This window comes from Meriones unguiculatus, chromosome 17, assembly GCF_030254825.1.
Source record: "Meriones unguiculatus strain TT.TT164.6M chromosome 17, Bangor_MerUng_6.1, whole genome shotgun sequence".
Taxonomy (NCBI): domain Eukaryota; kingdom Metazoa; phylum Chordata; class Mammalia; order Rodentia; family Muridae; genus Meriones; species Meriones unguiculatus.
In genome coordinates this window covers 25,806,436-25,833,514 of record NC_083364.1, presented here as the reverse complement: position 1 = coordinate 25,833,514, position 27,079 = coordinate 25,806,436, and the positions used below count along the sequence as shown (strand labels likewise).

At 44.9% G+C, this 27,079-nt stretch overlaps 1 protein-coding gene across 1 annotated transcript in view; it reads right to left on the bottom strand.

Moving 5' to 3' along the window:
• The window catches only part of Vps8 (VPS8 subunit of CORVET complex), a 215,747-nt gene extending 191,266 nt beyond the window's left edge, over nucleotides 1–24,481 (bottom strand). The window contains exons 1-3 of the mRNA XM_060370095.1: nucleotides 24,371–24,481; nucleotides 11,393–11,720; nucleotides 10,592–10,660 (exon numbers count right to left, since the gene is read on the bottom strand). Coding sequence (XP_060226078.1) covers nucleotides 10,592–10,660; nucleotides 11,393–11,545 — 222 coding nt within the window. The 5' untranslated portion in view covers nucleotides 11,546–11,720; nucleotides 24,371–24,481. The remainder of the gene's footprint in view (nucleotides 1–10,591; nucleotides 10,661–11,392; nucleotides 11,721–24,370) is intronic.
• Nucleotides 24,482–27,079: the final 2,598 nt, after the last annotated feature.

Sequence of the window (27,079 nt, the reverse complement as noted above, 5' to 3'; positions counted from 1 at the left end):
AGGAGGAGATTCCAGCAGAATGCAGAAGCCAAGGCAGCCCATGAGGAAAGAGACATTACTAAAAATCAAGGCCCTGGTTATCTTTTAAATGACGGGAAGGGAATAGGAAAGGTAAAAGATTCCAAGGTGTCCGTTTTGAAGGACGTGGCAGAAATGACACTCCTGTCAGCCCAGAAAGAGCACACGAAGGAGGTGAGGGGCTGCCTGCACAGCTCACTCTGAGCCAAGGACGCCTCCCTGGCTGCTTCTCCAGTCACTCTGAGCTGCTGAAGGACTGCACACTCCCAGTGTCCTCCACGCCTCTCTCCCCCTACTGACCACTGCCTACTTGAAACATTCTCCTTGGTTCCCAACGCAAGTGCCTTTTCCTGTTTATGTGGACTCTTACAGGTCACATTTCCTAGCTTCTCGGCTCACCATTAAACTGTTAGTCCCCAGGAATATTTGTAGCTCTCTTCTGCTACTCAGACACTCCCTATTTAAGCAAGCTTTTTCATAACCACAGCTTTAAGTGCCACGTGGTAATGGCTCTGAAATCTTTCTTCAACATCAAGATGAAGGAGTCTATAAGTTCGGCGCATTCCAGAGTTCTCCACCACACATAAGCCTGCTAAGAATGAGTCTACTTGGCAAGAAGACAGTTACTTGAGAGCTGGAAAAGACTGCCACAATTGCTGTAGGAAAAGGAAATAATCTGGAAATAAGAACTACAGGGTAAAGGTCATAAGCAAGAGAGTCAATCAAAGCCTTATTTGATTTTCTTAAGTAGCCTGGACACATAATTAAATAAAACAGATCACTTGAGAAAAGCCAGGCTTACAGGATAACTGAAAGAAAAAGTGAGGGAAATAAAAGAATTGAGGAAGTCAAGAGGAGTTTAAAACTACTGCTACACAGTAGAGATATCAACTTTCCCCAAACTGCGTAAAATCCACCCACTCTTCTCAAGTTTAGCAGACTTGTGTGTGTCCCTGACCCTTGCATGATGAAAGTCCGAAACGGAGATGTCAATCACCGGCAGCAGCAGAGCTGGGACAGCTCCACCACGGGCTATCAAGTACTGTGTCTGTTTTATTTATTCACTGACCTGTGGTTTTTCAGATTTATGAGCATGTTTGTGTGCGAGTATCTGTGTTTTTCTGGGTCTGTGTGAGTGTTTTGTCTGCAGGTCAACTTGTGCATGCAATCTCTGCAGAGACAAGAAGGCAGCACCAGATCCACTGGGCCTGCGCTTACAGACAGCCTTGAGGTACCATGTGGGTGCTGCTACCCAAACCTGGTCCTCTGCAAGAGCAACGAGTGTTCATACCCATGGAACCAACTCTCCAGGACCATATTAGTGACTTTTTTTTTTAAGACAGGGTATCACATAGCCTAGGCTACCTATGCAGCTAAGATAGACCTTGAACTCCTGAGGGCTGCTCCTCTGTTTTACCTTCCCAAGTTTTTTCCCCTCCCTCTTCCATCCTTTCCTCCTTGACTTCTTTGTGTGTCTGTTTGTCTGCATGTGTCTGCGTGTTTATCTGTGTGTGTATCTGTGTGTCTGTGTGTGACTGCATCTGTATTTATCTGTGTGTGTGCCTGTTTGTCTGTTTGTATGTGTATCTGCTTGTGTGTTTATCTATTTGTCTATGTTTATCTGTGTGTATCTGTGTGTGTATATGTTTGTGACTATGTGTACCTGTTTATAAGTGTGTGTCTGTGTGTATCCATGTTTGTGTCTGTGTCTCTGTATATGTGTCTACTTGTGTGTCTGTGTGTTTATCGGTGTATATATCTGTGTGTGTATATCTGTGTATATATGTTTATCTGTGTATCTGTGTGTCTATGTGATAATTATGATGAAACCCAGGCCCTCATGTGCTAGGCATGTGTTCTAACACTAAGCTACCTTCCCAGACTTAAGATCTAAGATCTCAGTCCTTAGAATGTGATGATGTGATCCTGGGGCAGCTGCAGACAGAACAGTTACATGAGATTTCCACCCAGGCGGCCCTCCAATCTGCAGCAAAGGTGACAACCAGTGACATCAGATTCCCACCCAGACGGCCCTCCAATCTGTAGCAAAGATGACAACCAGTGACATCAGATTCCCACCCAGATGGTCCTCCAGTCTGCAGCAAAGGTGACGCCACAACCAGCAGTGTATCAGATCATCCCTCATATTAATACAAACAGAAACATTCCAGACAAATTACCGATCTAAGTGTGAAAGGAGAAACAATAAAAATTTTGGCTCAAACAGGATAGTATTATCATGGCCTCAGAATGGCAAGATTTTCTAAAACACAGGAAACACAAATAACTAATCACAGTGGGAAAGTTTAAAAAGCTAAACTATGATGACAATTCTGGGAATCAAATGAAACCATTAGTGGTGTGAAAAGATAACAGAGTGAAAGAAAGAAGGGCTGTGGGCTGCAGAGCATATATAAAGAACTCCCACAAATCACTTTTTTTAAAGATTTATTTATTTATTATTTATACAGCATTCTGCTTGCACACCACATCTCTATAGATGGCTATACAGCACCACGTGGTTGCTGGGAATTGAACTCAGGACCTGTGGAAGAACTGCAAGTGTTCTTAGCCTCTGAGCCATCTCTCCAGCCCCCACAAATCACTTTCTTAAAAAGAAAAAAAAAAATAGGCTTTTCATGAGATAACCAAATAGCCAAACCTACTTCGAAGCATCCAATGTCATCAATTTTCAGAGAAATTAAAATTAAAATCACTATGCACTTTCCATTAGGTATGAAAGGGCAAAGAAGGGCACAGAAAAATCCAACAGTTAACAAGTATATAAACAGCCAGACGTCTCCCACATCTCTCCTAAAGACTACATTGAAACAGCCACTTTGATAGCCTTTGGCAGTGTTTACAAAAGCTGAGTTATGCATGATCACTTACATTCTAAGGGGCACGCACGAGAAAAATGTAGGAATGTAGTTGCGTGCACAGAAGACATCGTAAAACTATTCTCAGCTGTAACTACATAAATGTCTATCAATGGGAGGATGACTAGATGATAGAATTACAGAGTAGTGACGATGAATACACTGTTACAACAAAATATGACAGAAGCTCAGACTATATACTAGAGAAAATAAGTCAGAGACACAGGTATGTTGCCATGCAGATATATCTACGTACGCATACACACACAAGAACACACTACCCAGTGTGTGTAAGGTTCAAGGCTAGAAGAAGCCGGAATCACAATTACTCTAGGCCTTGGGTGCTGAAGGCCAGGAAGAGCTTCGGGGGTAGGCTGCGCATTCTGCTGCGTAAACTCTTCAGTTGGTAAGGCGCCTCCATGCCTTACAATCCGCTCCCTGCTCTGTGCGCACACTGCAAAATGTTCACAACATATTCCTGCCTACCCGAAAGCAGAAAGGAAGTGAACCCAGCACTACTCTGAGACTAGGAGACATGAATGGTCAAGAGATAAGGTCATGACAAGGCTTAGTGGAAGAAAGGAAGTAGAAGAAGAAGGTTTTGTTAGAGAATGTGTTGGTATAATATTCTTGTGGGATGTATACAATTTACCCTTGTTCATTCAAATGCTGGCTTCTCTACTCCACTACCTGGTTTCAATCCGGACATTGAATTTTGATGCTTATTCACAAGTTTGTTCAAGTTTGTTCTCTGTATTGTCACTAAAACAACCAGCCATAATGCTGAGCAATGGAGAGGATAGGGTGGGACATCCTGGTCTGCAGGGGAAGAGAAGGAAGTGAATGGGAAGAGTAGGAGAGCAGGGATTGGCAGGAGAGGACTTAGAACCACACGGAGAGATGAACTGGACCTAAGATGTGACTAAAAGCAAGTATAATGTGGGAAATCTGAATGGGAGGAAACAATGAGGGCTTGGAGGTTTAGGATGGAGTAACTATTGCCCAGCATGGTACTCCAGTCTCTGTGTGGTGATTTGGGTATACAGTTGGTTTAGGAATAACCAGTGTTTAACTAAAAGGTAAATCAATAATAAATATTAATATTCCACAGCAAGAATATAACTTCCAGGTTAGGATTATTGATGTCATCCAATTTGTTCCAAACCTTTTATTTCACACTTAGATCGGTAATTCGTCTGGAATGTTTCTGTTCGTATTAATATGAGGGATGATCTGATATATTTACTGGAGACAACATTGCTGGTTGTGGTGTCACCTTTGCTGCAGACTGGAGGACCATCTGTGTGGGAATCTGATGTCACTGGTCTGTCTGCAGCTGCCCCAAGATCACATCATCACATGCTAAGGATTGAGACCTTCAGTCTTACGTCTGGGAAGGTAGCTTAGTGTTAGAATACGTGCCTCGCACGTGAGGGCCTGGGTTTCATCACCAGTAACACACACAGAGAGAGAGAGAGAGAGAGAGAGAGAGAGAGAGAAAGAGAGAAAGATATACATAGAGACATAAAAACAGATAACATACACACAGAGAGAGGCAATGGCTTCAATGCCTGATAATGTTTTTTCATGTCCTAACTCTTGAGTTCACAATGTCTTAGAAGTTTCTAACTTTCCATTTTAAAAACACCTTAGGGAAAAAAATTAAAAATAAAATAAAAACACCTTAGGTCCAGTTCTCCCCAGCCTCCCTCAGGCTGATATAAATGAACATTATAGAATATACACATATGAATAGCCTAGAGGAAGAGCTTATTCACCCTGCTCCCAGCTTTGATTTGTTAGTAGCTTCCTTTAATAACCCCTGATAATCTTCACAATGATTTTACAGCTTTTTTCTTTCTCTTATCAGCCTGCTACCTCCCTAAGCCTGCCCAATTTCAAGTCCCATTTCTCTCTCAAGGACAGAGACTGTCATATGGCACTATTTAATCCCAGCATCTACAGAGACCGAATACAGTAGGCACCAAATTAGACTGAAGGTGATATTGGTAGGGTAAAAAGTCTGAGCTCACTTCCTGGTTTTGAAAACCCATCAATTCTTAAGCTTGAAATCCACCAATCCCTGGGATCAATTGAAGCTCAGGACTTGAAATCCCACCAGTCCTCACTCTGTAAATCTCTACCCTAGAAAACTCCACCCCCAAGAACCCTATATAAAGCCACCTTCTGCTCAGTTCCCTACTGCTTCTCGCCTGAGCAGAGGCAGCCACCCTCCTGGGTTTTTTCCTCCCAATAGATCTCTTGTGTGAAGTTTGTTGTGTGGTGTAACTCTGGTCTTCCTTGGCTCCTGACTGCCGGGAGACCTTTCCCATCAGAGCTGCAACACTTCTAATAACAGTATTCTCTTCTCGGTGAGCTAAATCAGCAACAGTATTTGCTGTTCCTCAGAGACAAGAAAGCAGTGCCAGCCTCGTTTACTTTTGTGATGAATGACAGTTTTGTTCATAGGAACATTTTTGTCAATTTGTTATTTTCTTAGATTTATTTATTTTTCTTTTCTGTGTATAAATGTTCTGACCTTGTGGATGTATGTACACCGTGTGTGTTCCTCTTATCCAAGGAGGTCCCAAGAGGGCATCAATCCCTGGAGATGCTGGAACTGAACCTGGGTCCTCTACACAGCATCAAGTGCTCGTAACTGCTGAGATGTCTCTCCAGCCCCATAGAAGCATTATTTTTGTTGCCAATGTTTGTATAAAGATGTGAAAATAAAGATATATATATATATTAAGATAACTGTATTCCATACTCAGTAAGATAGCTCTAATGAGAATGCAATTAAACTACATTAACCATACTAGCTAAAATTAATTTATTTTTCTCTAAATAAGATTCTTTGTTACAAATTAATGATTACTTAAATTAATAAATAACATTTTATTTTAAGAGATTCTTTCAGAACACAAAGCTACCAATATAAAAACTGAAAATGTTTTAAGTCTTAACACATATCATATAAAACACTTTTGAAGTTATTTAGAATCAAAGTAATTTCAACATCAAACTGATTAAAAAAAAAAAAGTCAAGGAGATAGCTCAGTGATAGGGTACTTGCCCAGAATGCACAAGACTCAAGACTCAGTGTTTAATCTTCAGTTAAAAAAAAAAGCAAATAAAAAAACAGCCATCAGACAAGAAAAGAACTCACATAGAAATAGTGCTTGCATGAGGTACTATCTACAGCCCTAAAAGTATGTATGACGCACAGGCACAATTCTGAGCGCCAAGAGGTATCAGGTATTTGTAGGCATCTCTCTCTCAAACCTCCTGTCTCGAAAACTTTAAAAAGTGTTCAAAGGACTGCATGCATGAGGCTCTGAGAGGAAGGGGAAGGAGAGGAGAAGAAGAGGTAGGATGGGAGAAAATAAAAGGAGAGAGGGAAGGGGAAAGGGAAGGAAGAAGGCAAAAGGAGAGGGAGGGAGAGAGGAAGGGGAGAAGAGAAAGACGTTAATTCAAGGCAGATGGTCCCCGGGGGTATAAGAAAGACTGCTGAACATGAGCTTGGCGGGCAAACATTCCTCCACGGTCTCTACTTCAGTTCCTGCTTCCAGTTCCAGCCTTGAGTTCCCGCCCAGGCTTCCCTCAGTTAGGGGCTACAGGGTATAAGCGAAAATAAACCCTTTCTTCCCCTGTGGCTTTTGGTCATGGCGCTTATCAGAGCAACAGGAACATAGGTTGGACACCCATGTCTTGGTCCCAAGGCTGGACAGAACAGCATCAACTGGCCTCACTGGGAGCTCACTGGAAGGTAGGAAGAGGCACAGTGACCCTATAGCAGTGCCCAGGGTAAGGGGGTGAAATGACTTATTCAAAATGGTTATGAATTGCCGAGAGTTAAATAAGGTAGCACGCTCCTCCACACCATGGTACCCATTTCTCTTTGACACAAGCAACTGGATCTTTTCATGCTGTGCCAGACGTTGCTCATTTTTTTGTTTTGTTTTTATTTAGTATCCACTTAACAGCAAGAATCCAAAACCAGCTGGCACTTGCTTGGAAGAGACAACGGTGAGCCAGAGATCTGCCTACCCTCCGAAAAGGTTGTCCTTACCGGAACGACATGATGGTAACGCTCAGTGTCTCACAGAGCCAAGTGGATGGAGTCTGAGTGAGTGTACAGTGCCCACACAAGGATGGCCATGTCAAGGATCCCAGTGCCCCTGGCCCACAGACATGGCAGAGCCTTCCCCAGGGCCTTGTGGGTGCTGACAGGGTGTGCAGAAACTGACCCCTCCCCAGCTTACTCCTCCTGGCTGTTTACAGCCTGAGCTGGTCCCCTGCAGAGACTCCTACTCAGGAGCCCTGCCCCCTCTTCAGCTGTATCTAATAAGCCTGCCTCTTCAGTCCAGGTGGGTAAGATGAACATGCTAAGTTTCCCAACTACTGCGGGTGCATCTCGTCAGGGCGCGCTGCGCACCTAATCCCAACCTTTCTGTTTGTGTGGCTGTTGCTTCTTCATTCGTCATCGCCCCAGTCAGGTCAATCCCTAGAGCTGTTGGGAAAAGGCACCCGACACTTGTTGTGGCACACTAGACGGAAGCTGGAGACACTGCACGCTCTGTGAACAAGCTCTAGACGGCAGGAGCAAGGGAAATGTGACTCCGGCAGGCCTTGTCCTTCTCCCCAGGTCCCTCTGCCTTGCTAAATGGTTAGATGACATTCCCAAAGCTGGCCACCGAGATCTGTTCCCTTCATTTGGCCACTTCCTCCTCCTGAGTGAGGCTGACTACCAAGGTCCAAGCTATCAAAGTACTTTAGTCCAGCAATCAAAAGCCCCCTTTGGCTCACCTAATTAACATGCCCAATTAAAATTAGACACCTCATTCTAATGTGGGGTTTCCACTTTTACCTTTATAAATGGCCACTTGCCTATGGGCCACATCTGTCTTCTCTCTATCCAGAGGTAGTCCTTCGTCCCCCTCCGGGACAAGTACCCCTTCCCCCTCTCCCTTTTCCTTTCCCCTTCTCCCTCATCTTATATCTTCTGTCTTTGTCTCTTATTCCCAGTTCTTTGTCCTTCTAGGACAAAATAAATCTCTTCTGTGCTGAGAACTTGGTCTTGGGGTTGTCCTGAGCCGATACCAGTCCCTACACTCTGGTTTTAGTACATAAAGATTATGTACTAAATCAAGCAGGGCCCAGGCTGGGGGCTCTTCTTTGCTGTTCAGCTTTTGTCGTACCAGAGGGTGCTATCCAGGCTACTGAGAAATAGTTGTCACCAACAGTCCTGCTAGCTAGAAACCCTGTGGGCTGCACTATCAACAGTATTTGAAAGATGTGCCCACTGGTGCCCACTGATGTGCCCATTAATGGTATGGCTGCTACAGACACAACCAAGTGCTTTGTGAATGACTTTAAAGGCCACTCCACAGAATTGTGTTTTGTACCATAAGCCAAGGGGGGTTGAAGGGGTGGACCCTGTACCTGAGAAAATCACAAAGGCCAGGGCAGGCTACTGCAGTTACTTTGTGAGACAGGTAAGACATGCCAGTCAACTGCATTCTAAACATGTTTCTGGCTTCTGTTGCTTGAAGCCTTGGAAGGCTTATTTGCAATGGGATGTGGTTACTCACAGAGACTCAATAATCAAACTGCTGAAATTAAGTGACTGTTGTTGTGGTGTGGTGGCCCAACTCAGTATGTAGTCATATACATATCACCCTTTCCAGAGCTCAGGTAATACGGTGGGGGAGAGGGAAGAAAGCATGTAAGGATCACAGGATAGGAGTGAAGTGCTGTAGCATAGCTTTCACTTCAGGGGACAGCATGGCCATGCCGTTGCCATCACAAGCAGAGATAACCCTGGCTCTCAGGTTACAGAGTAAGACTTGAGAGAGGGTCACCAGATCCTCACCTGGTATCTTAGTTACTTTTCTATTGTGATATGACACTGTGATCAAGGCAACTTATAGAAGTTTATGGGGGAAGGGTGCCTACATTTTCAGAGGGTTGTAGTCCATCATCTTAATAGTGGAAACCTCAAAAGTTCACCCCCAGTGACACGACACACCTATTCTAACAAGGCCACACCTCCTAATCCTTCCCAAACAGTTCCTCCAGCTGAGGACCAAGCATTCAAATATAGGTGCTCATGGAGGTTATTCTCATTCACACGACCACACCTGTGATCCCACCTATACTGCCCTCCTGCCTCACAACTGCATGTAGTTTGGAAAGATCCAACAGTAGAGAGGAGGTAGAAAGCCAAAGGTGATGGTTTTTTCACTGTCAACTTTACTACATCTGAAATTAACTAAAGCCCAAGCACTGGGTACACCTGTGAGGGATTTTTTTTTTTCTTAATTAAATCATTTGCAGCAAGAAGACCCATTTTTAATCCAGATCTTTTGAGGAGGGAGTATGCCCATAGTCTGCTTCTGGTGGCAGCCTATATAAAGGACATGGAAGAAGGAAGCTGGCTCTCTGCGTGCTTGCTCTCACTCTCACTGGCAAGTCCACTCCTTCACTGAGTAATAGAGCCTCCTTCTTCAGGATTCTGTCATATACTGAAGACCTGCTGAGACATCCAGCCTTGTAAACCAACCACCTACTGGATTCTTAAACCTTCAGTTGGTAGTCAGCCACTGCTGACTGGACACAGCCATTCTAATAAATATAACATACATACTTCATTATATAAGTTCTGTTTCTCTAGGGAACCCTGACTAATAGACCAACTAAAGGCAGGACCCCTATAATACAGCTTTCACAAGGGATGCTGGGATGGGAATTTTTGGTGGTATAACTGCATTTGAGTCATGTATTCTAAAATATAGCCAAATAAACTCACTGGCTCACCAAGATTGACTTCTGTGGAATCTTTTCTTAGTCCTTCACTGGTACCCTATCTCACATTTGTTCATGGACCCCCAGAAAGGTAACAGAACAGCTGGGCACAAAGGCAAAAGATGAACAAGATGTAGCTTCCACCCTTGAGAAGATCAAAATCTATACTAGTGTTGACCAACAGTTTCTGCCCTGATGAAAATATGTGTCTATGCTGACCACTATAGAAGCCACTGGCCCCACATGGCTACTGAGCTCCTGAAATGGGCCTTGTTCAACTGAGACACTGAAGTATTAGTTAACTGTAATTAACATAAATTTTATGTTGACACATGTAACTAGTGGCTACCATACTGGACAATACACTGTTGTCCAATCCAAATACATACACTGTTAACTAACCCAAAATATATGAAAAAAATCAATGTCACAAAAATCAATGCTTCAAACTATTTTTTGCTACTTTGTGGGTTCTTCTTTTTCCCACCCTTTATCCCCCAGGTTTTACCCCTTATCACTAGATAGAAGAGAGAGAAAGATGGGGGTGAGGGGGGTTTGTCTCTGAGCATGACTACTAACAGATGCAACCAGCCCCCTGAACAACCAACAACCACTGTCAACCCACCTATAGGGGGCCTAGCATTTATATTCCCTCTGAAAAGCTCCCAGAATTCCAAATGTCACACAATGGCAGAAAATATCTGCCGTTGGAAAAACCATGCTTCTGATAAAGTTCATGCTCGGCTGCTGCTGACAGTCAGAAGCAGCCCCACATCCCTACACCTAGGATTAAAACAAAAGTACATTTTTATAATATTTCTGTATTGTTAAAGAAACCAAAATTCCAAAGTCATCACTACAGACAGTGATGAGCAACATTTACTTACCTCATTGAGTATGCTCTCCAGAGTTGGAGGGGTATCCACTTGAGGAATATCAAACTCCTTATCATCAATCTGGATAAAGACATTAAAGTTCACATGAGGCTTTTCCTCTTGTAACTGTGAGATGTTTTAAATAACTAGAACCCACTGTCAATGCAACCCACCAACTGGATCATATATTCAACTTGGCAATTCCTATCCAACACATTGTTATCCACACATCCAGTGACTCTCGAGGCCAGGAAAACCCCGACCGTGCCTCTCTGACGGCCCTAGTCCTTTCTAGAAAGCTGAAGGACTGTTTTACCTCCTTTCTTAGGATGACAAAACACCACATGCCATGGCAGACCACCCTTTCCTAAGCTCAGACTTGAGGCCTAAATGACATGCCGAAGCACGACACAGAATTTCTTGGTTCTTTCATGGGGAGGGAAGAGCAAGTTAAAAAGCTGTCACTAAATAACTCTCACAGTCACAGAAACCACTGATATTCAATCAAGAAAGCAGCAAGTAAGACGTGAGGATAAGAACTCTAATATTCCCATCAGCCCCAGGGCCTGGAGACCGGCATTTAGCACAGCTGCTCACCAGTGCCACCTATAAACGGGATGACCAGCATGAAGCTCAAAGGACACCAGAGTGCTCTGTAAGTGGCAACACACTGCACAATTAAGACTGACACCTTGTAAAACCCAACAGACTCCTGCTAACTAGGCATGCAGAGACAACAGATTCAGAGTATTTAGGTCATAAAACACACTAACCCAAGTTTTGTTAATCACTTGACAAAAGGTAAACTTTTACCAGATCATTTTTGAACTCCAGCTCCTTATCCAGATCTATGCAAGAGAACTTTGAAAGAGAAGCTTCTAAATTGAAAGACTTGTTCAATTCTTCCTCTGCAGTGCTACCGCCTGGGTTCTGTTCTGAATTCTCCTGGCTTGGTTCATTTTCCATATTTGATTTCAAGAACTGTACTCAAACAATCCGAGCAATTATGTTTCTTGCTTTTGGCCTTGGACTGCAGAGATCTGAATGATGCTCTCTTTGGTAGGGAGGCAGGTGTTACTTAGACATCCTCTTCTCAGAAGGACATTTCAGAGAAATCCTTGATGAGAGTCCACTTGGTCATCTGTTTGTAGGCAAAAAAAAAAGGGGGGGGACGGAGGGTAAGATGTGGGTGGAGGGTTCTTACAAGAAGAGAAAGAGGAAAACTTAGCTCAGCCTTGGAGAGGTATGAGACTGGAGCCTCCACCAAGGTCATGAGACAAGTAACAACAGCATGAAACTTGGTGGGTCCTGGACAATATCAAAGCACCTGCCCCCAGACAGCAAACTGGTGCTGTCTAGTTAGCCCCACCCTTCTCTTCTGGGACCTCGGGGCAGCAATCCAGGTTCCCTGGTGGGAAGCACACAGACTGGCTTGATTGGCATCAACTCTGGACCCGCTGAGCATAAGCATCCAGGATAGACGCCGAGTTGTCTAATACCACACTAGCAAGCCCAACAGCTGATCTACAAGGTGGAAACAACAGTGACCCGAGGATAAAATAATTACACAAAGCCAGTCACAGACAAACATGGTTATCTTCAGGAACAGAAATCTAGAAATGTGAACATTAGTCACAGCTCAAAACAACAAGACCTTGTATTATATATATAAAAAGATAGACTCACTGGATGTTGTGGTGCACACCTTTAATTCCAGCAGAGGCAGGTGGATCTCTAAAAGTTTGAGGCCAGCCTGGTCTACACAGTGAGTTCCAGGACAGCCAGGGCTACACAGAGAAACTCTGCCTGAAAAAAAAAAAAAAAAAAAAAAAAGATAAACTGGTAAACCTGGAAAATGTTCATTTCTGAAAACTAAAACTGTATTTTTAAAAGCATATAATATCAAACTTTAATATTTAAAAGTTTAAATGTTTAAAAATTAAAACATTGTAAGTTTAAATGTTAGCTGGGCAGTGGTGGTGCATGCCTTTAATCCACACTCAGGAGACCGAAACAGGTAGATCTCTCAGTTTAAGGCCAGCCTGGCCAGTTCAAGGACAGCCAGGGCTACATAGTGAAACCCTGTCTCAGACAAAAAACAAAACAAAACAAAAAAAAAAAAAACAAAACACAACAACAACTAAATTTTATTTTAAATCTCTTAAGATTGTGTCAATTAGACTACAAGTGGCCAAATTTTTCAATCTGCTTACCTTTGTCTGTGTAGAATAAAAACATAAACAAAAAAAATCCATAGTAATAACAAAAAAAAAACATAATTCTGTTCTCTAAACAAGGTGTTTGTCACAGTATGCTGACCTTCCTATATCCAGTACGTAGATATACCGTTTCACTCTTGCTTTTTCAGTTTTTCAATCAATCATGAGCTAAAAGTGTTAAATGGAAGATTCCCAAGAGTATAAGCGTTAAGTCCTGTGCTGCTCTGAGTGGGGTAGGGAAAAGTCTGCACCATCCTGCTCCATCCCGTTGCGGCTGGCAGTAGCCCCTCTGTAGGGTCCACACCATCCTTCTGTTAGTCACTCAGTCCCTGCCTCGGTTTTCACATCAACTTTCACAATATCGAGAGATTCTTTCAAACTAACTCTTACTTTACGTAATAATGACCCCAAGGCACAAGAGTAGTAATGGAACCAATGCCAGAGAAGCCACCAACTACTTCCTTTAAAGGGAATGAAAAAAGTTCCAGACTTATGGGTCTGCTGACATACCAAAGGAAATGTCACTTGGGCATGGGCTTTGGGGTTTCCAAGCCTCATGCCATTCCCAGTGTACTCTTCCTGCTTGTGGTTCAACCCCGACCTTACTATTTCAGCCACTTCCCCACCATGATGGACTCTTTTCCCTCTGAAGCAGTAAGCCCAAATAAACTCTTCTGTAATTGTTTTCATCACTGCGTTTTATCACAATGACAAAAAAAGTAACTGAGGAGCTGCTGAGCCACTGAGAAAACTTGATTTTTAAGAGGTTTTTGTTGTTGTTCTGTTTCCTTTTGGGAGGGAGGGGCTCGAGACAGGGTTTCTCTGTGTAACCCTAGCTGTCCTGGACATGCTCTGTAGACCAGGCTGGCCTCAAACTCAGAGAAATGCACCTGCCTGTGGCCCCTGAGTGCTGGGATTACAGGCGTGTGCAGCGCGCCCTGCTGAGAGCTGCTTGCTCAGTTTGTACCTGGGAACTGTGTAAGTGGATGTGGATGTAGAGAGGCACCGTGCCTGTGTACCTGGGCGGAGGCACACTTCAAGTGTCCCCCCACACTACTCTCCCTCTCCTCCTCTGAGGCAGGGTCTCTCCTTCACCCAAGGTTTGTTTCCCAGACAGGCTGAAAGCCAGCAAAGCCCTGTGATCCTCCTGTCTGCACTCCCCTCAAAGAAAGCCTAACTGCTATGTTACAGCCATGTGCAATATGTCTGGCTCATTATGTGGGTGCTGAAATCTGAACTCCCATCTTCGTGACTGCACAAGAAACATTCTTAACTGCAGAGCCACCTCTCCAGCCCTAAGAAAACTTAACTTTTTAAAATTAACTTAGATTGGGGGTACCACTAGCCAATGCGGGGGAAGATTATTTGCCTAGTATACCCAAGATCTTTTCTTCCATTCCCAGCACTTTCATGTGAGCACACTCACATGCACACATATACACACAAACCACACACACGCACACACAAAAAAACAAACAAACAAAAAAACAATAAAAGCTTAGTTATTTTAAAGCAACATGACCAACTCACTGACAATTTAATCATTTTTTGTGCCTATAAATTGAACAGTTCTCAGCCTTCCTAATGCTGTGGCCATTTAACACAGTTCCTCAGGTTGTAGTGACCTCCAACCATAAAATCATTTTTGTTGCAACTTCATACCTGTAATTTTGCTACTCTTATGAATCACAATGTAAATCTGTTTTCTGGTGGTCTTAGTTGACTCTGAAAGTGTTGTTCAGCCCTGAGAGGGGTCACAATCCACAGGCTGAGAACCACTGGATTAGGGTATTAAAAAATGAATTGCTAGTAAGTGTAAGATGTGAACTTGTGAAAACTGACTTTTCACAAGCTGAAACTGACTGTTCATTTGCAAACACAGACTAATTTCTTTCAAACAAATCCTAATGTTTTTTCTTCAAAACACATGCTATCAAAACATTGTTAGAAACGTAGCTGAGGGCATTGTCCCTGGCAACATGTGAAAGCATCTTATCAGGTACTCAACACACTGTTCCTTATCAATGAGACACACCAACAGCAACACCGATGGGCGTGCGTGTGCGTGCGCACATACTAAGTCATTCAGTGTGACGTATATGCACATGTGTTTAGGACTGACCACTTAGACAGCCTATCCAGGGCTCATGCCTGGAGAAAACGGACTACCTATAGTCCTTTATCTGGGGGTGGGTGGAGCCTTGCGGACTTCCCTAGCCCCGCTGGCATGTCCTCTGGTGTGGTCTTGGGTCTTGTTAGACAACCATATTATTAATAACTCAAGAGTAGCATCCTTACATGTTACACGACACAATCTTGCATCAGGCATCCTGGGCATCTAGAACTTACAAACCTTTTTTTTATTTTAAAGATGTAACTATTTGTATTTTATGTATTTGTTTGCCTACATGTTTGTCTGTGCACCATGTGCATGCAGTTCTCTCAAAGGCCAGAGAGGGTGTTTAGACTCCTGGAACTGGAGTTACAGACATCTGTACACAGTTCTCTCACAGGCCAGAGAGGGTGCTTAAACTCCTGGAACTGGAGTTACAGATATCTGTGAGCTGCCTTGTGGGTGCTGGGAACAGACCCAGGTTTTCTGCATGAGCAGCAAATATGTCTCTCTAGGCCCTTGCTCTTACAATCTTTATGCCCTCTCTCCTGCGGTATTCCTGAGCATTTAGGAGTTGTGTTACATATGTACCACAGCTGGGTACTTCCGTAGCTTTAAATAGTGGGAAAGACCACATAGAAGAGAGAAAGACTAACAAACAGACAGAGACCGAGAAACAGATGGGCAGCCTGTGGCTGAACCATCTCAACTGGGAGAAGCACTTCCACACAACCCTGACGACCTGAGTTCACTCCCACAACAATGGTGGAAGGAAAGAACAGACTTCCACACGTTCCTCTGATCCCCACATTTGCTGTAGCACATGCATGCCCCCTGACAATAAATGCATTTGTAATTAGAAAGCCAGATATGGTGAGACACATTTGTAATTTCTAAACTCATACAGTGAGATGAAAAGATACAGGATCACCAGGAAGTTCACAGGCCAGCTAGCAGAAGAGCGACTCTGCCTCAGCAAGGTGGAGGGCAAAGCCAACCCCTTACAGGTGTCCTCGATTCTGCCAGGGAACTGATCACTCTCACTCACCCACTCTCCCTCCCTCTATCTTCCTCTTGCCCTCTATTTCCCTCCTTTTCTCTCTCTTTCTCCACATAAAATAAATGAAGGGATAAATAAATAAATACCTTTTAAAAAACAAAACAAGGTAGAGAGAACCTGAGAAGGAATGACTGAGTTGTTCTCAGGCCACTACACACATGCACATTTCAGGGGTTAATCTAGACTTTACCAGCTCCTATCTGTGACTCTGGACAGGTCTGGCTGCTCGGAGCCCCTTTTCTTTCTACGTCTGTATGTGGAGCAGTGTGAACATCTGTGTTGTCTTTATTGTTTGCCCAGAGACCACGTCTCTATTCTGGAAAGAGTTTCTTCCCGTGGTGCTTTCTGTGGAGGCTGCCCAACACATCGGGGATTGGGAGAGAGGAGGTCAAGTAACCCTCTCTTATACAGAAGTTGTAGAATACCCGTGGCAGCTAAAACACCAGCTATACATTTGTCACTGGCAACCCGCCTCTACTGGCAGAACTTTTATATTCTAGGTCCACACTCCCCAGCAAGAACCAAAGCAATCTCCTATTATTAGATCAGGGAGAAAGAGAATCCGAGTTGTGGTTTTCCAGCCTAGCTCTGCCCACAGCTTCTAGCAGTTTGGCTGCACAGACCAAGGTGCTGACTCCCACTTCGCACCTGCCACCTCTTCCTCTTCCCTCCCTCCTCTCCTGGGGCTGCTGGGTCTCTTAGGAGTTCTAACACTAGAATGCAGAGGTAGCATGGTAATAAAGGATACACTGACTCTAAAGCACGGGGAATGATGCCTGGACACAGGCATTTTCACGAAATAACATAAATTATCATTTACAAGTTCCTCAAGATTTCCAAAACCTTCAAAGTTAAATCAAGATCTGTAGTTTTGTAAACATCACACATCTCTTTTGACCAATGAACAGTCTGGTCATGAGCTGAATATCAACAGCTTGCTGACACTAGCAAGGCCCTAGCAAAGTTATCAGACACCCTCAAAATCTTGACTATTACACTGGGGATTTTCTTACCCTAACTCATTCTGAAATCATGCTGTCTCACTTCAACACTGCTCTCAATTTCCACTGATGAAGTCAAGTATTTCCTTATCTTCAGTTTCTTTGGCACTTACTCTTTTTACACCGTGTGTGTGTGTGTGTGTGTGTGTGTGTGAGTTAGCAAATAGTCTCACTGAAGTCAAGACGGCTGATACAAAAGTTACCATGCTGACTTTCTAAAGGTCATTAGAGCAACTTTCATTAATTTTCAAAAATGAATATAAAGGCTGAGTTGACGGTGCAGTCAGGAAAGTGCTTGCCTTGAAACAGAAGGACCTGAGTTTGGATTCCCAGTCGCCCACATGAAAAGCTGAGTACAGTGGCATATGCCTGTGATCCCAACCTGTAGGGGTGGTTTGGGGCAGAGGGCAAAGACAGGAGGATCCCTAAGGCTTGCTGGACAGGTGCTCCAACTGAACTGAGGAGCTCCAGGTTCAAGGGAGAGATTCTGTCTCAAAAACTAAGGTGGGGTGTGACTGGGGAAGACACAGGACACTGAGCTTTGACCTAAACACACATATGAACACATACAGAATACACATACACACACACACACGGTGTCATGGGAACACCTGCAATCTCAGGGCTGGGGAAGCAGAGACAGGTGGGGCCTGTGGGGCCTGCTGGACAAACAGTCTAGTCTACTTGGCAAGCCCCAGACCACTGAGATCATCTCATAAAAACAAGGTGAGCAGCTCCTGAGAAAAACACTTGAGGTCTTTCTCTGGCCTACACAGAAGTGCGTGCACACACGAGCATACACACACGAGCATTCACACACACGAGCATACACACACGAGCATACACAAACGCAAACATGCCTGTGTGCACACACACACATGGGTGGGTCCACCTGAGTGTACCTGTGGGAGGAAGCACAATCATGTATGATGGTGCCTATCTTAAGTACAGGAAGTTGTACATATGTAGTTTCTATGGCAAAGGAGACTTTCTGACGTAACTAAGTAAGGACCTGAGATGGAGGCCTTAGTGTGGATTATCCAAGTACTGCAATACAGTCAAGAGGATTTGTACTAGAAGATCGAAGCAGAAGACTGTCATCGTCAGAGCAATATGACAACAGTAAGAAGGTCAGAGAGATGCTACACTCCAGGCTCGGAGGCTGGAGGAAAGATGTCAGGAGCCAGACAAAGCAGACCTCCCTAGAAGCTGCAAAGACAACACAACAGATTCTCTCTAGAGACTCTGGAACCAAAGGCCCCTCCCAACACCTCCATCTTAGTAAGCCACGTTATGACTTTGAACTACTGTGCTGGTTTGAAGAGGTATGGCCCCTATACCTATAAGACTCGTGCGTTTGAATGCTTGGCCCAGAGAGAGTGGCACTATTAGGAGATCTGATATTGCTGGAGAAAGTAGGTGACTGTGGGGGCGGGGGTCTTGACCATGCTCAAGCTCTGCCTACTGTAAAATCCCACTCTCACTCCTCCAGCACCCTGTCTGCCCACACAATGCCATGCTTCCTGCCATAATAATAATGGACTGAACCTCTGAGACTGCAAAGCAGCCCCAATTAAATGTTCTCCTTTATAAGAGCTGCCTTGGTCATCGTGTCTCTTCACGGCAATAGAACCCTAACTAGGAAAATTACAGAACTAAAATAATAAACCTGTGTTGTTTTCAGTCACCGGATGTGTAATGGTTTGTTATGGCAACAATAGCAAATGAATAATACGGTTAACAAATTTTAATTGATTTGCTTCTTTCTAATAACATCTCAATGTTCTGAAGTAGCAAAGTCAGAGCAGACTTTCAGTGAGCAGGCTCTTCTTTGAGTATGTAAACCAATGATGAAATGCTTGACTCTCCACAGCGCATCAGACAGTCTCAGGTCTCAACAGCCGCCGGCACAAGGCTGACAATGAACTATTCATTACTTCCTCGCAAGGAGAAATCTTACATGGCCAGTGTTTTTACAGTTCTTAAGAGGATCCTCCCCTACAACAGCGCTTACAGACAACGTCGGGTGGTGTTATCAACCGCGTCTTAGGCTCTCCTAGGAAGACATCTGATTAATCTACTAGCAACCATGCTACAGAAGCATGGTGCTCCTAAACTAACGTTCCGGAGGGAAGAGTCCAAAATCTTGAGAATTCTCAAGGTTGTTTCCTCTTAAAGTTAGTCCCAAAAATTGACAGCCAGGGTCATTCTTAAAATGAGAGAGGAAAACGAACCATATCAACAGCAATGACAGCATTATAATAGTGGCCCACTAAAGGCTCCAGAGCGTGGCCTGCACTGGACTGGGTTCTGACTGTAATGCTCACACCTCCCCCTCCAAATCCCAGGAGTCTGCAATGTGCCAGTGTTCTTTTCCTTCTGAGAGTCCTTACAGGATGCTTGGGGACACGGGGAAGCAGAGGCAGGTGGATCACTGTGAGTAGGAGAACATCCTGGTCTACAAAGTGACTCCAGGACAGTCAAGGCTACACAGAGAAACTCTGTCTGGAAAAAACCCAAAAAAGAAATGTTTTCATAAACACTGTCTTGATATACTTCCCTTCTTTTGATTTACTAGTTAACTTACCACAGTTAAAACTGTTTTTAAATTTACAATACTGTATTAAATACCATGAAATCCTGGTAAGGAAACAATGTTAAGTTAGACTTGCTTCTCCCTCCCCCCCTTTTTTGGAGGGGGATCAAGATGGGGTTTCTCTATGTAGCCCTGGCTACCCTAGAACTCATTCTGTAGACCAGGCTGGCCTTGAACGCACAGAGATCTGCCTGTCTCTGCCTCGTGAGTGCTGGGATTAAAGGTGTGTGCCACCACCGCCCAGCTGCTTCTGCCCATCTTAATCCACGTATTTTTAACTCTGCTTCTTTGTTTTGTTGTCTTGTGAAGGAAAAGACTACAATCTAGTTAATTTATATTTGTTTTCTATTAACCTTCTCCAGTGCATCTCATCCTCAGGAGACAACCATAGGATAAACTCTACATTCTCAGGCTGTAATTTCAGACGCACAGGTGTTCCCTACTTTCTCCTCCTGTACAATTACTTGAGCGGTCTACACGAAGTCCTTCAGTACTAGCTTCTGCCACTGGACATGGTGAGGTACATGCCTGTAATCCCAGGCTGCAGAGGCAAAAGGATTGCCATGAGTTCAAGGCAAGCCAGTATGAGTGAAAACACTCTCCCCCCATACTGCTGCTTCTCATTACTTTTCCTCTATGCTTATCTAAGTTTCTTCCTTCTTTGTATGCACTGTTCAGCTGGGGCATTACCTTCCTTCCTGAATCATTTTCTAAATCTTGTAGGCTATACTCTTGTGCATGCATGCTCTTGCACAAACACACACTCTCTCTCTCTCTCACTCTTTTGCACTCATGTGCTCTCTTCTTCTTTCCTCTCTCTTCTCCACTATCAAGCCCACACTGGCTTCAACTTCTCTATGTGTCCAGGATGGCCTTGAACTCATGATCTACCTAGCCTAGGCTCTCAAACACTGGCGTTATAGGCAGGTTTGGTGATAGCCTGCTTAAGGCATGTTTTCCTTAGCACTATCTTTGTACTTTCCTTCTTTTGGTTCACCAGTTAACTTACCATATGGCTATGCCTTTTCTCTCCAACAATGTAAAAGGGAAGCCGTACTTCTAAATCTCTGGGCTTAATGACTTGCATGCTGCATTCAATAAATATTTGCTGATTAACACAGAGTTGAAAACTAGGAATAACACCTGGTTTGTAAATTAAACGTACCAGTGTTGTTACCTCTGACTGTTACGTTTCAAGGGTATCATTTTATTTGGAGTATATAGAGATCTGTACCACAATAACCCAAATTACAACTGAGTTCTACTTCCATGATTCAGATGAGCTCCTGCCCAACTGCTACACTTTGAGGTTCCCTTCACTCTGCTTTTAAGGTTCTGAGCCTTGAGCCATTTGCAGTTCGGTTTCTCTACTTTCAGGTCACAACTGAAAATGTGAGTCCTCATCTCTACACGCCATGAATGCCTGCCTGTTGTCACACTTCCCTGCCGTAGTGGTGATGGACTCTCATCCCTCTGGAACCGTAAGCCCAAATAAGCCCTTCCTTCCCCGTGACGCTTTGGTAATGGTGTTTTATCACAGGCAACAGAAAGTAACTGAGACCAGCACTGTACTCAAAAGAGCTTCCCATCTAGGAGAATGTTTTTCTAATCTACAAATATTTTTAACAATCTTTCAGCTTTTGTGTAACATGACACAAATTCCATGACTTCCAGAGGTTTGTGGGTTTTCACATTCAGTCTATTCATGAGAATAACAGGAATGTATCATGTATCTCTTTAATTTAAAGGAACCCAATTATCTACTGAAAAGAGGAAAAAAGAAAAGGTGTGATTCACACAGCCAGGGTATTCCATTCAACTGTTTCACGTGAGTATAGAACAGGAAATGGATACCTGCTGTCCTTTCGGTCAGTCTCAGTTCATGCATGCCCCATGTAAAAGCATCTGTGCTTAGAGAAATAAACAGCACTCTGCTCCCACGTGGAGCAAAAGCCAGCGGCACTGAGGGTTTTAGGAGCACGTCAGTCTCCCTGGAATGCTTCTACGGTACTCTGTTTGGGAAGTCTCCAACCATGTGACTTTGGTGGTGCCACCAATCACGTGTCCATGAGCGTAGCCAGAAAAATAAAAAAATAAAAAAATAAAAAACAACTATGCACAGGACATGTCTCCAATGTGGCCTGAATCAGGGTCCTTCCTGGAACTTGTAACTACAGAAGGCAAGAGTGTTCTCTCAACTCGAGGGTACACTGGCTTGGAAGAGCTGTCAGGAACTTGGTTTTCACACTAAGTAATAGGACAGAATGAGAGGCAATCAGAGAAATAGAGATGGGGACCAAGATGCTGGATGTCATATGTGAGAGGGGAGAGGTATCCAGAACCACTGATTGATGTAATAACACCCAGTCTCTTCCCAGGTTTGTAAACCAATAAATCTCTTTTGGCTTAAGTGCATTTGAACTGTTCTCTGACACTTGAAACTGAAAGAGGCCTAATTTTAAAAAGATATAATTGTTGCTGACATTGAGTCTACGAAGCCACTGAACAGTGAGAAGTCCAGGAGAAACCTACAGTTGCTGACTCAAACACGCAAGGCACTGATGGTGCCATACACAGTGAAGGTAACCCAACTGAGAACTCAGGGTCTGAAGGAGAGCAAGCTGACCTCGTGAATATATGTACACAAAGGTGACTGGGAACTTGGGTCAAGAAAAGACCTCTATGAAAGCTAATAAATAAAAGTTAAACCTATCTCATTAAGTCCAAAGGCCACAGTGGTTGGAAGATGGTGGCTCACACCTTTAATCCCAACACTCAGGAGGCAGAGGCAGGTGGGGATCTCCGAGTTCAAGAACAGCCTGGTGTACAGGACAGCTAAGTCGACGCAAAGAAGCCCTGTCTCAAGGGGAAAGGGCCACACTGAATTGGGGAAACAGCTTATTCAGTATATCGTGTGCGATGCAAGCATGAAGGCCTTGATAACATCCATCACTAAGTCCCCAGAACTCAGAGAAACAGCCAGGCCAACAGCGGCCCACATTTGTAATCCCAACTAGGGAAGTAGAGACAGAAAGATCCTGGGGCCGGATGACATGTCAGCATAGCCTACACAGCACTAGGACAGGAAGAGACCCCATCTCAAAAGCAAGGTGGGAGGCCATCGAGATGGCTCAGGGGACAAAGCACACTTCTATGAAAGCAACCTGAATTGGATTCCCACATAAAGGAGGAAGGAGAGGATTTCACAAAGTTGTGCTCTGCCCTGAGAGGTGTGCATGCACACACATCATAATAATTAATTTTGTGTTTTTTTTTAAAGGGAAGTCTGGGGAGATGGTTTAAGCAGTAAAGTGCTTGAGGGGCAAATATGAGGACCTGAGTTTGATACCCCAAAATTTGCATTAAAAAGTGAGAATGGTGGCATGAGCCTGTAACCCCAGCATGAAGAGATGGGCACAAGAAGTTCTCCTAAGGCTTCCTAGCTCATACACCTGACTGGCTCAGCAAGCTATGCCTTGAGCAAGAGGTCCCGAGGCAAAAATAAAATAGAGGGGCAGGAGAGGTGGCTCTGTGATTAAGAAAGTATACTGCTCTTACGTAAGACCAGAGTTTGGTCACCAGCACCAGCACGGGGTGGCTCACAATAGCTTGTAACTCCAGCTCCTGCATCACCCCTATGCACACGCACACGTGGGAGCATTTAAAAAAATAAATAAATAAATCCAGTGCTAACCTCTCGCTTCTACACGCACGCACACACATGAAGACCTCCTTTCTCCTGTCACCGTGCCTGAAATGTCTGTGGAATAGTGGCATAACGCTCCGAGTCACCAAAAATACTCTAAACTCTGGAAGACAGAAGGCACTCACCAGCTGCCAACAGTCCAACTACAAAAGAAACATCTAAAGAAAAGAAAAATCACCGTCTCATTCTGCTAGAGGTCTGTAAGAAATTTTCTCACACAACTCAGTCACTTCAACCACACAAAGGCCAACAGTTTAAACAAAACTGCTCCACTTATCTTTCCTGTGTATTCTACAAACCGGGTCAGCTATCGCCGGAGGACTCAATACTTTCCTGCTTACATGTCAACATGAGCAAACCCATGACTTGAACACATGTGGGTCTCCCGGCCTCAATCTATACTGGAAGCACTTCAAACACAGAAGTGTAACACAAACCCACACACAACGTCGTGTAATTTCCCCCCCGCCCCCCCCCCAAAAAAAAGCAGACACCTGGAATAGAGTTAGCAGTACTAGCCAACATCTGTGATGCGTTGTTTCTTTTGGGGGGCTGGGGGGCGGGGGTGGGAGGAGTGGCCTGCAGTAGGGTGGGCAGTGCAGTGGCTAGTGTTCCCGGCAAGCAGAGCCCCGCCTACTTTAAGAAGGCTGTGCCGCCTCTCGGGATAACCCAGCACAGCCCCGTCTCCCAGAAACACGCCCACTTGGTACACCCAGACTCGGGATTGCCGCGTCCCCAGTGCCACGCCTGGACGGCTAGCCAAGCACAGGGTGCCCCCGACTTCCACCTGCGGCCCTCGGGCTGGGGCACACTCGGCAGGAGGCGAGGAGGAGCCGGACCCACAAGCCTGCACCCCAATGCCACGGGGTGAGCGCTTCCACCCGGAGCGGTGTGGGAGGGACGGCACCCGCCGCCCGGCCGCAGCCCTCGCAGGCGTGCGGACCCGGGTGGAAACCGCTGACCCAGCCGGAGCCCAGACTCCAGGGGCGGCCGCAGGGTCTCCGCGAGCGGCCGGGCCGCAGCTTCCGTCCGCGCACTCCCGAGGCGCGGGCCCCGCACCCGCCGCCCCGCCCCGCCTGCTCGGGACACGGGTTACCTGAGCCTGCGTCCGCCCGGACGGGACCCCCGGCCCACGTGACCCCGCGAGGCCGGCCCCCACGCACGCGCAGTGGCCGCAGCTCGAGGGCGCGCTTCCGCCGTCCTCCCCGGAGACGCTCCGCGCTGGGCGGTGCTCGCCTCTGCGCCACGCCCTCCTTAAAGAGACTCAGCCCCGGCGCAGCCCGGTAAACAGGTCCTTTTCAGCCCCGAGCAGTGAGTTCACCTGAGCTCCCGGAAGCCGACCCCACAGCCAGGTGTCGTGGCTCACGCCTGCCACCCGAGCGCGCGGGAGCCTGAGGCAGGAGCTTGATTAGATGAGTTCAAGCTAGCCTGGGATACTGAGGGACACCTGTCTCAGTTCCGATGAGTAGACGGATACATAATGGGACGGGAGAGGGGGGTCTCTACGGAATTAATTTCGCAGGATTTGGTGGTATCTACCAATTAATTTTCTTTTAAAGGGCGAACACAGAATTGTCAGGTTGGAGGAAGGGGAAGCATTATTTTTGCAAATAAGCATGGATACTGAAAACTATCCTTTTCCAAATTGTCTTCTTTGTTTTTCCGTGTTGCCCTTGCTATCCTGGAACTCTCTTTGTAGACCAGGCTGGTCTCGAATTTAGAGATCCACCTGCCCCTGTCTCTGAAGTGCTGGGATTAAAGACCATATCCAGCCTTCCAAATTATCATTTTTAAAAGTTCATCTTAACATCAAAAATACAGGGTGGCTCACATCAAATAAAGAAGCCATCTTTACAGATTTTTTTTTCTAACTTGCTACTGGAAAAAGCTAAAACATTTGGCTTTTACGTTGCCACTGTAGATAGTTAGTAACCCCAGGAGGCAGATATTATACTTGCTGGACCTCTCTGTGGTCGAGAAATTAGGAGGAAGGTACCAGAAGGTACTTCCAGAGGACTTACACAAAACGCTCAGTATGGCCGACAGCCGTTAAATCAACCCAGGCTCCCCATACCTCTCGGCCTGGAACAGATCGAGAAGCGGGAAGAACAAAGGCCTTTCTAAAAGTGTTTTGGAACTAAGAACTTGGTGTGCAAGCACCATCTCAGTAAAGGCTGGCTGATTACAGTGATATAAAGAAATTAGAGGGCTGCTGTTTTTAGGGTCATGGATGAAGGAAAATAATCAACAACTTAGCTAAAAAATGGGGCTTCTGTAGGCAGGAGCCAGAGAGACTGCCTAACTGAGGGAACAATGGGGTTTACAATCCAAGGTGAGTTTAGGGACCAGTTACTAGCCTGACGTGGCTAGGGTGTGGGCAGTGGCTTCCAAATATCTTTAATCGTCACCCGTAGAAACACATTTCAGCCATGACTATGTATGCTTGTATGTGCACTGTGTGTGACGGGCCCATCTGAAGCGGGCAGAGGGACATGAAAGATGTCAGCAGGCATACAGGAAGTGGGACATGAAAGATGGGAATGTTGTTAACTGACATTCTCAGAATATTTTATGTTAGCCGTGCGCTCATTCTGGATAATGCTGGAACTCAGACCTAAGCCTGGTGGGTGGCTGGTGTAGAAGAGCAGATTCTAATTCAAGCTATGTCTGAAGTCCCTTCACTGTGACGGCCTCCCATATACTCTTGTTCGCAGCGTCACACGCTTGCCTGTCCAGTGATACTTAACTAAAAATAAAAGTAGTGTGTGCTTATTATAGAAATCTTGGAAAATTCAGAAAATATTTTAAAATAAAAATTACCCATACCCCTCTTTTTTGGTCTACTTTCACTAAGTCTTTTTTTTTTAAAAAAATAATTACATTTTATCACTTCTGTTCTTGGAGGAGAGTTAGCAGTAAAAATTTTATTTATTCTTTTTTATGTTGGTTTTGACAATTTCATACACATATAAAATATGTTCTATTACCCTCACACTCCTGCCAAACCAGCCCCCATCCTTTTCCCAGACTTATGACTTCTTGAAGATTTCTTAAATTTTATTTTATCCAGCTGAGCAGTGGTAGCTCATGCCTTTCATCCCAGCATTCAGGAGCTGCCTCAGATCTCTGTGAGTTCAAGGCCAGCCAGGGCTACACAGAGACACCCTGTTTTAAAAAACAAAAACAAAATTCATAGGAATTTTACCTTCATCTATGTGTGTGTACCATGTGCATGTCTGATGCCCTTGGAGGCCAGTCAGATGTTTGTGAACTACCATGTGGGTACTGAGCACAGACCCTGGGTTCTCTGCAAGAGCAGCAAGTGCTCTTAACCATGGCGCCATCCCTCCAGCCCCAGGGTTTTGGGTTTTTTGGGTTTGTTTTCAGACAGACTCACTCTAACCCAGGCTGGCCTTGAACTCATTCTGTAGCCTAGACTGGCCCAAATTCACGCAGTCCTCCCGACCTAGTCTCCCAGCTGCTGGGACTAAATGTAAGTCCCTATGGCTGGAAAGTCTTAATATCTAAGACATCTTGAGCTTTCGAGATTGCTCAGTGTTTTCTTGCCGCCAAACCCAGCAACCTGCGCTTGATCCGCGGGCCCACGTGGTAAGTTGTCCTCTGACTTCCTTGTGTGCACTGTGCTGTGTGTAGCATCTTACACATATGCACCACATATACACAAATAATAAATGTAGCTTTAAAACCTGTCTAGATAGTGGAGTTGAGGGTGTAGCCTAGTGGCATAGTGCTGGCCTGGTTTCAGGGTGGGTCTTCAACACTGAAAAACAAGAGCATACATTTT